We start from the raw sequence: 13,090 nt of genomic DNA on the forward strand, positions 1-13,090 counted from the left end.
GGCAACTTGCAAGAGCGTTAGGACACTGAAGGTACTGAGGGGAGCGCTATTTACAATAATATGGTGCAAAACTAATTTGGGAAATACATAAGGTATCAGATATTAGAGAGTTCATATTGTGTAAAATTTCTTCCTGTACGGAAGATTACATAACAATGACATTGTAATTGTGCTAGTTCTACCGTATTGCTTCAGTTATAGTCATATTGATTGGACTACTTCTACCACATTTCGCTAATAATCAAGTTCCTTAGCTGTTACTCTTTCTTTGTGGGACCCGGGTTCGATTCCCGGCGGGAGCTCATGTGGTTCGGATTCCACGTGGATCAATAGGTCCACGTCTCATATAGCCTCGCTGCTGAACGGGACGTTAAACTCAAAAAATCAATCAATCTTTCTTTGCGAATCCATAGATTTTACACGTAAATCTTCGAAATAGTGTCTCCATATTCTTAATCTGCACCAAAAGTCTCCATATTCTTAATATGTTTTTAAGGATGACAAGGAAAGAAATGATGCAGTTGAACAACATGATGACCAACTATGTATAAGGGCTACGTATACTCAAGTTGGATAACTCTAATTAAAGTAATATGGTAAAATATATAAAATGTAAGTTTACTATCTTATAAAGCCTGCTTAAATGCAGTCGTGTACATTGTATGCACTCCAATACTTGCATGCACTTCACTACACTTTCGGCACCCTATATCTCTATTAATATGCACCCGCTGTCTATCCTATATGCTTCTCACTGCGAAAACGATCACTCAGTTACGAAACAAAACCCCTCATCCAAGTATAACCGTTAATATATATATATATATATATATATAACACTACTGATAAGAATTTTATGAAGATTAGGAGACGGTTTTGTGGGAAAAAAATACAGTATGTATTATGTGAGACTCGTTGTTCAACTATACTGAAAGAACAACTACAATACATGTTCATAATCGCTTCGTGGTGGGTATAGTAATGGGATTATATGAATTAAGAGGAATTTGTGAAATCTTTGATGAATATGTAGAAAGAATTTTTTTTTTACTTTTTTTTTTTTTTTTTTTTTTTTTTGTCACCTGTCAAAAATGCTAAATGTATATTAATTGACATATTACGATCCCTCACACAAACCAAGTGCGAGGAAATGTGGTAGCTTTGAAAGGAATTTATTTGTTTAGAATCAAAACTAGAAAATTAGGCCTATCTGCTTACGAATTAACATTTGCAGTTGTAGCTATAGCTATAATAGTAATGATAATCTGATATTTATTATTCTATTCTAAAACTTAAAGTTTATAATTTACGTTCAAATAGCTGCATTACCAATAGTCTGTTTATTTATTTATTTATTTATTTATTTATTTATTTATTTATTTCATTTTCCGCCGTAAGAACTCTGCGTTCATGGCTTCGTCAAGAGATACATTCTTACAATTAATAATACAAATATTATAAAAATAATATATAGTAATACAAAATAATATATATATATAATATATATATATTGATTTATTTATATATATGTAACAAGAAAACTAAACTGTTTTTTTTAAATTGTACCTTGTTTTATATATTTAAAAATTCAAATAAATGTTAATATTTACGTTACAAAGAAAGATCAGACTGAAGATATTCATCTAAGTCATACAGAAGATGTTTATATGTTTATATAACAGGAACTTAAGGTGTCTTTTAAACTGCAAGTTTGGCATTTGTTTGACACAGTCTGGCAATTTATTATAAAGTTTCATTCCTATATGGTGTAATGAATTTTGAGTTCTTGTTAGACGGAAATTTTGTAGTATATGAATATGATTGGTTGTTCTTGTGTTGTATTGGTGTAGGTCCGAATTGAGTTGGAAGTTTCTTTTATTCATATATATATATATATATATATATATATATATATATATATATATATATATATATATACAGATAGATATATAGATATAGATATATAGATATAGATATATGAATAATGTTGTTTCGAGAATGTATATACACGGCAATGGTAATATTTTAAGTTTCTGAAACAGTGGTCTACTTGGTGTATGAAACGGAACTGATAACATTATTCGTAACACTTTCTTCTGCATTGTAAATACTTTTATCGCATGACAGGTATTACCCCCAGAAAATGATTCCGTATAATACAATTGACTGGATCAAGCCGAAATAAGTTGTTTTCAGTGTTTCCATAATTAGAATATTACTAAGTTTACGTATAAGATAGACTCTTGCGCTTAGTCTCCCCAACAAATCATTCAAATTTTCATCCCATGTTAACTTAGTCTATTTTTAACCCTAAAATTTTACAAGTATGAGATACCTGCATGAGTTCCCCGTCTCTACGTATTGGATGTATATTTAGACAGTTTAGTTTTCCTTCATTGGAATTCCTTATAGTTGTTTCCGCTGTATTTAAATTTACTTGGTGTGCTTTTATCCATTCTGTAATTTTATCTGTCGTGTTCTTAAATATGTATTCCTCGGAGCAAGGCTTATATGGAATTTCAACTAAAATGTTTGTATCATCAGCAAAAAGGACGCTTTTGTTGGGAACTATATAGAACAGCAATTCATTACATAAAAACGAAATAATAACAGTGTACGAAGATTCTCGGTAAGCATCTAATAATGAAGATATTAAGAGTAGAATTTATAGATAGGATAGTAATGTTAAGATTGAGGAATAAGAAGAGGGATCTGATCTTGATAAAAATATATATACGAACAACTTCATATACAGTATTGTATTGTGTTTATTTCTTGCTTTTTTTTCATACATTCAGTACTGTATTACAATTCATGTATACCTCTACGAGTAAAAGCAGTGATGTAATAAATGTTTTCTGGAGTTCTTTTTTAAATTTAGCAACAGATACCCTTTTTCATATAATACAGTTCTGTGTTCTACAATAAAAAAGTTTTGCTTGTTTCTTGTAACACGATTATGAGTTCTTCTATTCACGTAAGGATACCTTGTAGGTGTCTCTTTACAAATATCAATAAATTTAAAATATACAAAAGCAGGGTACTGAAAGTATAAGAAGTTTTTTAAGTAATAGTTTGCTCTTTTGGTTTAGCGGTTGCCATCATTCTTATTATTCGTTTCTGTATTGTAAAAATTACTTTGGCTTTGTGTGTATTTCCCCCAAAATATAATGCCGTATGTTAAATTCGACTGGAATAATCGAAAGTAAATTGTTTTTAAAGTAGAGTGTCTTAAAACTTTTTTAATTACTTTAATTTCGAAATAAATTTGGTTTAATTTTTTACTAAGCTTTTAATAGAGAAGTAAAAGTAAAGTTGTTTTGATTGGAATATATTCCACTAACAAAATATTAAAAAAAAAAAAAAAAAAAAAAAAAAAAGTGGATTTTTAATGAGAATATAACAATTAAGTAGTAAATTTATATGTTCTCAAGTTGAGGGAAACTTTTAAATAATTGATTTTATTTCAGATCACATATGATGCTGTGAAACAGTTTGTGGATTCGCAAGGCATCACTCAAACTCAGGTGGTTCCTAAACGTCAAGTGCTGTTACCTCCAGATACTTTCTCCTATACAATTAATGAACTTTCTCCATTCACTACATATAACGTGAATGTCAGTGCAGTACCTCCCGACCACAGCTATAAGCCGCCAGCGAAGATTACGGTTACCACACAAATGGCAGGTATGTTCAAAAATTAACTGTCAATTTGAGATGCTTTCTGGGTGTTTATTTACCAGAATATGTCTAAATTATGTGCAAGTTTAGGAGAGGGAGGATTTCTAAGATCAAATTGAGCGAAAAAAGAACATCATAAACATTGTTCCACAATTCTCTCCTTTAACCCTTTTAAATTTTGGCTTTTTTTTAAAGATAAATTAAAGACTTTCAGTCAAACAGCTACAGCATCATCTCTATTTACTCTAGGATCATAGTTCGTGCCTCGTTCTCTCTTGAATAGAACAGCCTTTTAAAGGATACCATTCACATGTTTCCATCATGTATCTAAGGCGGAAAAATCACAAAAAATGATTTTTTTTTTTTTTTTTACCTCTTTGCCCCTCTGGACCGCTCTTTGTTAACGCAGAGATCTGAAACAAATCGGAAAAATGCTGCAAGGTGCTCTGAATGTGTGTGCAAAATTTTAATCTTCTAGGTGCAAAAGTAAGCCCGCTAGAAAAATAATAAAAATAGACCTAACAAAAAATTATTTTTTAAAAGTTACGACGTCATAACCCCGTATGTCTTGACACAGAAAGACGTGAAACCATATCTATCGTGTTCTACAATGTCTCTAGGCTTGAAAAACCAAACAAAAAAGCAAACAAAAAGAGAAGTGAAAAGCTTTATTAGTACTTTTTTAATCGAATAATGAAGATACCACCCTATCGTATAAAAATATACGAAAAAAATTTAAAAGGGTTAGGAGAGGATTCCTAAGATCGAATCGAGCGTAAAAAATATCATAAACGTTGTTCCACAATTCTCTTTATTGTTCCTTTAGCGAAAATGAAATGACAAATAATTCTTCCTTTACGAATCATTATAAGTTTTTTTTTCTTTCTTATCCACAGCTCCTCAGCCAATGGTGAAGCCTGACTTCTATGGTGTTGTGAATGGAGAAGAAATCCAAGTAATTCTTCCCCAAGCGTCCGAGGAATACGGACCCATAAGCCATTACTACCTCATCGTTGTCCCCGAAGACAAATCCACTATTAACAAAAATCCAGATCAGTTTCTTACGGATGACGTAAGTACAATATAGAAGTGTAAAATTTCTAATTTTCAAAGGCTTTTCTTACAAGTAAATAGTGATCAGGGTGTCTATCGGTCACGAAAGTCATACAAACGTCACGAAATCAGAAAACGGTCATGAAAGTCCAGAAAAAGTCACGAAATTTAGCTTTTGGGTCACGAATTTTTTTATCATCTGGAGAAATATAATACAGACTGGAAAATTTTGTTCTATAAAACGTCAAAATTCACCACCAAAAATGTCTATGGTCGGCTTTTCAAACAAAGCACGCTTCTATTGCATGCATGAAAATTTGGCCAAATTCGCTCTTGAGAATGTTACTAAATTTTATGGTTTAGGAAAGAAAAGGTCACGAAAAAGTCACGAAATTTCATTTTGGAATTTTAGTAGACACCCTGGTGATGCAAACCACAGTTAAATCAATTTATTTGTTATGAACAAGTAGAATTTTAAGTCGATATCATAATGTGCGGCTAGAAAACAGAAAACTGTTCACACATTTCAGACATAAATCAATATTATTATTATTATTATTATTATTAAGTGCCTTTTGGCAGGTCCGGGATCAGAAGGTGTTTTTTTTTTTTTTTTCTTTTTTTATTTCTTCAAATTTTAGATGTAGGTCTGAAGATGTTTCTTCCACGCTTCTCGATCGTCAGCTTCCTCATTTAACTCTTCTATTTTCTTCTATTTTTCAAATCATCAATCATTGGCGTTTTTCTTCGTACTCCTCACTTTTCTTCCATCTTTCTTTCTATGGCAGTATGAAGAAGACAATTTATTCGCAAAATATGTCCGATCCAATTGGCCTTCCTACGAAAGATGCTGGCTAAACTCTGTCCATTTTATTTTCTCCATCTTCCTCCAATACAACGTTTTGAAGCTCTCTAAATATTTCTTCTCTAACTTCCGTAATGCCCAAGTCTCTGAACCATTCACTCTAATACACCATATATGACACTTGATCAACTTCCTCCTTAGTCTAATATTAATCCTGCTAGTTAAGAGTGATCTTTTCTAGTTAAATGCTTTTTTTGGCTATGATAGTTCTTTGACTGTTCTCTTTGGTACAGTAAGCGTCTCTCGTCAAAATGCATGAAATTCCCAGATACATGAAATTCTCGACTTTTTCAAGTTCTCTTTGTTATACTGTGACCCGTAAGGGCGCATTTTCACGGGATATTCTCATGACCTTCGATTTTCCGATGTTGATTTCCATTCCATATAGTTTCCCAGTATTTACTATTTTGTTAGTCTCTTCTGTAGTCCTTCTTCGGTTCTAGCTATAATAACCGTGCATACCTGATCTTGTTAATGATCTGCCCTCCAATCTTGAAATCTCCAATTCCCATTAATGTTTCCTTCATTAAGCACTCATTGTAAATGTTAAATAATTGGGGCGACGTATTACATCCTTGTCTGACTCCTCTTCTAATTCTCAACACTATTAGTTTCTCCTTCATTGAAGCGCAACGTCACTCATTGGCTTGTATACAGGTTGTGAATGAGTTGTCGTTCTTTCCAGTTAATTCCGATTTCTTTAAATATGAGTTGAGTTGATATTGAGTTTAACGTCCCGTTCAGCAGCGAGGCTATATGAGACGTGGACCTACTGATTAACGTGGAATCCGAACCACATGAGCTCCCGCCGGGAATCGAACCCGGGACCCCCACGCCAAAGGCGCGTACGCTAACCGCTTAGCCACGGAGGAGCTCTTCTTTAAATATGTTTAGAAGTTTGGTCCAATTGACCCACTCGAAAGCTTTCTGCCAGTCAATGAAGAACAAACACAACTCTTTCTTTACGTCAAGAATTCAATATATAAAACAATTTCTGTAAATACTGAAACGTCAATATTAAGAAATTTAGTTTGTTTTTACTTTGTTCTACTCTTAATACTATGATATCTCTATAATTGTCCATATTTGGAAATTACTTGAAACGAATTAAATAATTTAGATTAGATTAGATTATTTTAAAATTGAGATTGAAAATATTAAATTAGATTTGTTCATCACAATCTAAACGAGAAAAACTAAATTAAGGAACATTATTTTTTCCCATCCATGAATCTTGATTTTTTCGATAAATTATGGCGAAATCTGATTAACTTTTCAATAAAACCAGAACTAATTTTTCATACATATTTATCAACAAGAATCTGAAGTTGAAAATATTTCATTCCTTTCGTCTTAATATAAACATAGATCTTATTTCCGATAAACATTGGAAACTATTCAATTCATAGACTAGTAGTTGTTTCGTTTTTCAACTTTAATGATGTAATATTTCCGTATTTTCTCACAGAATTTTGATTTTACGAAGTTTGACATGTAAAATATTTGAGCCTAAATAATTCGTCCTTTTATTCTCAAAATTAGGTCCGTGAATGTACCTTCCCTATCTCAAAATTTCCTTACTAAAACCGTAGATTAAGGTTTCGTGCACCGAATTTTCCTTCTGATGGTGGAACTGGATAACATCAAAATCTAAATAACCATTGTTACTAAGAGATTTAGTAATAAACAAATAAATAATAAAAACGTCAAACTCGTTGAGATCCTAGGTTAATGTTATCCTATTTCCAAAATACGAAGCTTTTACAATCTCCAGTTGCTAATTTGTATTTCTTCAGAAGCTTAACGTAGCCAAAGTTAAGCACAGTGTTCTGGAGTACGTATGGATATCAAGTATACAGGGTGACCACAAAGTGCCGTTACTCTTGAAAATAAGTAACATAAACCACTAAACTTACGTAAATAACTACACGGAAAGAACTGAACAACAATGCTTTCAAGAAGTTTCTTTTGAGATAGGGAACATTAAGTCTTCAGAGGACCAGGCTGTCGACCGACATTCTCATAACAAAGCTAATCCGCTGCCAGGTTCTGTGCGACATTTTGCAGAGTATTGCAGATGTAAAGCTTCTGTCAGCTTGGCAATGGCATCGTAACCCTTCATGAACCCCATAGTGCATTATCACAGGTGGTGAGGTCTGGGCTTTGTGGTTTCGGTAATGCACCCAACAGCTTGCAATAACACGTTCTTCAATACTGTAACGGGAACAATGACCCATTGTTCACACAATCTGAAACAATAGAAAACCTTACATTAGCATTTATAAAGGGGCAACGGGAAAACCTTACATTAGAATTTATAAAGGGGTAACAGAAAAACTTACAGTAGCATTTATCAAGGGACAATAGGAAAATTTACAGTAGCATTTATCAAGGAACAACGGGAAAATTTACAGTAGCATTTATCAAGGAGTTAACGGGACTATGTGGGCACTCTGTAGATATAAGACTTAAATAATTCAGAGGTACTCTAGACCGAATAAGTGATGGTAAACAAAGGATGAGGTCTTGCATAGCCTCAGATTCAGTCATACATTGAAGACTTAAATAATTCAGAAGAACTGTGAGTCGAATGTGTTTCTGGAAGCAGAGGGTAAGTTCTGAGGTACACATTGGTATCAATCATAGATTTAAAACTCAAAAGTTCAGAGGTACCCTGGGGCAAATAAGTGTTGCAAGCAGAGTCATAATAAAGAGTGGGTTTTTGAGCACACATGGATTCAATTCTAGAGTTAAAATTTAGGTATTTCCAAAGGCAATCGGATCCAATAAGTGTTTGTAAATAAAAGTGTAAAGATAAATTCTGTGTTCTAGACCCATGTGTAAATATTTAAATAATAATCTTAAATCTTGTAATTGATATCTTTTTGGGTAACCGTGTGTAGTGAAACGTATAAAGTTACCTTATATCTGGTGTGAAAAACTTAGCTAACGAATACAATATTTGTCAATCAGGGTTAGGTACTGCTCAGGACATTAATGTTTATTTTATCATATTTAGCACTCATTCGTTCTTTATGCAGTTAAATACGATACTTGACTTATCTATAGGTCCGTCACATGACAAAAACTTGACACCAGTCTATTAATCTTTTAGTGAGTAGAAATAGATAAGTGATAAAGTATTAAATCTATTCCAGCTTGATAATATAAAATTAGGTGTCATTCACGTTATTTTAACAATGTGTTAAAAACCTATTCTTTTTATGCCAGCTCATTGCTAACAAGGACTCCAAAGCGGAAAAGGAGAACGCACCGTATATTGCTGCCATGTTCCCCCAGAGAAACATTCCATACACTTTCCAGTTGGGTGAAGGGGGCACCTACGAAGGCTTTGTTAACCGGAAATTGGAGAAGGGAAAGAAATATAGAATCTTCGTCAGAGCAGTAGTCGATACGCCTCAAAAGGTAAGTTCGGTTTCAGAAAGATAAAATAGGAACTCCTATTAGAGCATTGGTATTTGTTTCCTTGTTTATATTTCTCTTTCTGATAGCATCGTAATATTTTGTTTATTGTGAAACTTTTAGATACTGAAGCATTAATATGAGAGATAACAGTAATGTTTCTGAAGGATATGAGTCAGAGACAGTATATTTAACGACACAACTCCGTCCTTCCTCTTTTAGCTCTGAGAAAAAACGAAATTTAGATTGATCTGCAGCACAATCCGAAATAAAGACTTTCAGTAACTAAGCGAAAACATTAACCATACCTTGTTTTTTGACTTTTTTGTGATCAGTTGACTTTATTTTATTTTACTAGACTTCAGCTAGCTGGGTCTCCGTTTCCAGACCCCCACGTTTGCTCGGCCTACGTCCACATACCTCTTAAACCCACAATTCGACAGAATTTCAAATTTGTTTTCAGATTTCAACTATCTAAAAGGTAACATTTTATATCCCAAGAAAACACTCATTTAAATAACGTGGTAATTTCTTCATCCCCCCTTTAGAACTAAAAATTATCACTTTTGGCAATGTGGGTTAGTCCCGAAGGCTACAATCATGCCAAATTTCATCATTCTGATCCTGCCGGAAGTTCCTAAATATTTTGGAGTGTAGAAGATGTTCCATATAAATAACATGGGAAAAAATTTTCAATTGCTCATAAAATCAGTCTAAAGTTGGAAACTTTTATTATTGGTGATATATTTAGGTAATGATAACGAAAACGTACAAGCATACCGAATCTCAAGTTGTTATTCCAATTTCAAGTACCTAAAATATGAGACTATAGTTCCAGAAAAAGGCCCATTTAAATATCATGGGGAATTTCTTCATCCCACCTTTAGACCCTCTAAACATTAAAAATATTCACTTTTGGCAATTTTTCTTGTGGTTAGTCCTGAAAAGCTACAATCATGCCAAATTTCAGCTTTCCACGTCAACCAGAAGTCCTTTATTTTATGTCAGTTAGTTCATGTAGTTTTATATATAGTTACAATTTTATTTTATTTTATTTTATTTTTTAAAAATATTTTTCTAATGTTGGGTATTACCTTTCCAGATTTCTCTATAAGCTCCCCTTCAAAAATCTAAAAGGTTTCTATACTTGTGTCTACTGTGTATTTTAGAAGAAGGGGTGAGTCCCAGGTTCGATCTCCGTCCAAGTAAGTTTGTGGTGGACAACATCGTCTCCGTGGATTTTCTCGGGGTACTCGGTTATAGAACCACCCAACATTTATTAAAATTGAGTCTATTGAGCTGGCAAAATGACTTGAACCGCGGCAAAAATGCGAACTAAAGCTCACACCTTCACACACCCTCACGTTGAGCCAATAAGGTTTCAGCTGTTGCTAAGCGAGAGAAAGCGAGTGGAATTCCTTCAGACGATAGCAGTGCTTGTAACGGAAGACTAGGGATCAAGTCAATGCGGTATAATAATAGGAATGTAAACATGTGTAAAAGGAACGTATATCAATTATCCTATTTCTACTTTTACTTTTCGACAAAAAAATTCTACATTTATTAAACGTTAAAAGTCGCTTGATTCTCTGGATTTTTTAAAAAATAATCTTCTAGTCAAACGTGTTAACTAGGAATGAAGACATCGAAATATCAACGATCACCACTTTCCGGTATTTATATACAGGGCATTCATTCATTTTGAAAAGGGTATATTTTCAAAAGTATTACACGCACACACATGAAAGATATATAAAAAGAACCACATACTCACCTAGTTTATACACCCTCTACAAATGCTCAATATGTGCCCTTTTGGTGATACGATATACGTCCATACGATACTCGAGCTCATTTCATACATTTTGAGGCATAGTCCTGTCAATTGTCTGCACTGCAGCACTGATGCGTTCTTTGAGCTTGACTAAGGATTGCCGTAGTGGGGTTACGTAAACAAGGTCCTTAACGTACCGCCACAAGAGGAAGTCGCACGGCGTTAAATCAGGAGATCTAGGAGGCCAGGTGCTTTTCCCTTTACACAAGCAACCAATGTCCTTGAATTGCCGATGCCACTGCTAAATGCTTTGTTTACGTGGCGGTACTTTTCCATACTCTCTTTTGAAAGCGCGTTGCAGAGCTATATAACAGACGAACATCTGGTATATTCAAGCACTCACAAACTTTTTTTTTTCTTGCTTTGGCTCCATTTTCAACCTCCTAACCTCGAACTGCCACACTGCACACTGTCACACCAATCGGAGAGATAATGGGACTTGTGCTCCCACACAGTACAAACTTGGTGAGTTTGTGATTCTCTTCATATATCTTTCATGTGTGTACGTCTAATATTTTTGAAAATATAGCCCCTTTAAAACCAAAGAATCTTTTAGAGCTGGCAAATTGGCAAATTTACACTTGTAATGAAGACTGCTGAGGAATAAATTACTCAGGCTTCCAAGTGATCACAATCTACGGACACATACAAAAGTGACTTCAATATTTGAATTAAGATTAACTTCAACAACTTCGTTCTTCTTCAGTAAATAAATAAATAAAATGGAAAACAGTAACAACAGACAGAACGTTTTTTTTATTTTTCCTAGTACTTCTACTTTTGTCTACTTTACTTTGACAACAAACCATTCATGGCTTGAAAACTTTTGTTTTTATTAAGTACCTCCATTTTTTTTTTTTTTTTTTACATTATCATTCGAGCACCTTTTATTTTGAAATTTACATATCATTTTACACATGTGGAAACAGTACACTGTAAAGATGACTACTATGGTATATTTTTATGTGGACATATGTACACTCGGTGTTTTATAACCAAAAACTGTAGGAGTTGGCAACGGTCAAGTAGCGACCTTATTTTCAGCAATTACGCTAACATATCTACACTACTTTGTGCGTTCCTGGGTAGATCCTGGAGGGAAAAAAAATTACTTACTGTACATGAGACTAGAGTCTCCTGTCCGACGTCATCGAAGTCTTGGACTTCTAGTCGAGTCTTTCATAAGCAATCTCCAATACTCTCACCAGTACACTCAAAATGACTAAGAGACAGTTCAAGTGCTAAGAGAGCAAAATGAGAGGGAACGAGTGAAGTCCCCTATTCTCTCCTCTACTAAGGTCCGATTCCGACAATCCTTTCGTTCAAGGTTACGTCTCACATTGTAATTCAGGACTTAATTAAAGTAACTCCCGGTATCATATCTCTTGGTTATGATAACGTGTAAATCACTATCTTGTTTTCGCCTCTAGAGTTAAGTCTCTATTATCAGCTTCCAAGCTCACATGATACTTACAAAATAAGGGGCCGTTAGCTAAACTTATTCTAACGAGATCGACTAGCATAGTATGACTATCCAGATAGCTGTTAGTGTACATTAACTCTAGAGCAGTAATCCATTGCTTATTAATGAAATAATCTTTTCAAAATAAATAATTTTATTATAGGATTAGTTAAGTAATTCTACATGAAACTACAAAGAATAAGCAATTTTTTCAATGTCGAAATAATTGAGAGTTTTATTAGCTAATAATATTTACTAGAGTCATCTTCATTACCACATTTTCATCATTCTTGTACTAAACTTAATGCTAGTTTGAATAACCTTCACCTTACTTGCTATCTCACGACTACAAAGTATATTAATGATATCTAAGAGGGGGAACATTGGAAGGAGAAATCTAGATTGTTAATGTTCCAGGTGACGGAAAGTAAGCAATCTGTTAATATATATGTGTCGGAAAGTAATATATATATATTGTTACTGGGATTCAATGGTACACTTTCACTGGTTTCCACCATAGTTGTCGTTGGAGGTAATTGGGCTTCTTTCATGGGGTGGAATGTAGTTCCGGGAACAATTCTATGTTGTCTTTATCAGAGCGCTTCTTGATTGAAGGTTTATTCTTTCATTGGATCCATTACTAAGTTCACCAGGTTTAGGTTGCATGGTCTTAGGGTGTAGGATTCCATGCTCATTTCTTCACAAACAGGGATATGCTTCTTTAGTGGTGTCTGACGTGGTTCCTTCCTAGCTCTCTCTCCGCAGGACAAAT

General features: G+C 33.8%; 1 protein-coding gene across 7 annotated transcripts in view; it reads left to right on the top strand.

Annotated features, from left to right (window-relative positions):
• The window catches only part of Lar (tyrosine-protein phosphatase Lar), a 1,526,023-nt gene that overhangs the window by 1,478,974 nt on the left and 33,959 nt on the right, over positions 1-13,090 (top strand). For all 7 annotated transcript variants that reach the window (XM_081765888.1, XM_081765893.1, XM_081765890.1 and 4 more), the window contains 3 exons: positions 3,471-3,687; positions 4,578-4,753; positions 8,831-9,025. In XM_081765888.1, coding sequence (XP_081622014.1) covers positions 3,471-3,687; positions 4,578-4,753; positions 8,831-9,025 — 588 coding nt within the window. The remainder of the gene's footprint in view (positions 1-3,470; positions 3,688-4,577; positions 4,754-8,830; positions 9,026-13,090) is intronic.

This window comes from Thermobia domestica, chromosome 7, assembly GCF_964235325.1.
Source record: "Thermobia domestica chromosome 7, izTheDome1.hap1.1, whole genome shotgun sequence".
Lineage (NCBI taxonomy): Eukaryota > Metazoa > Arthropoda > Insecta > Zygentoma > Lepismatidae > Thermobia > Thermobia domestica.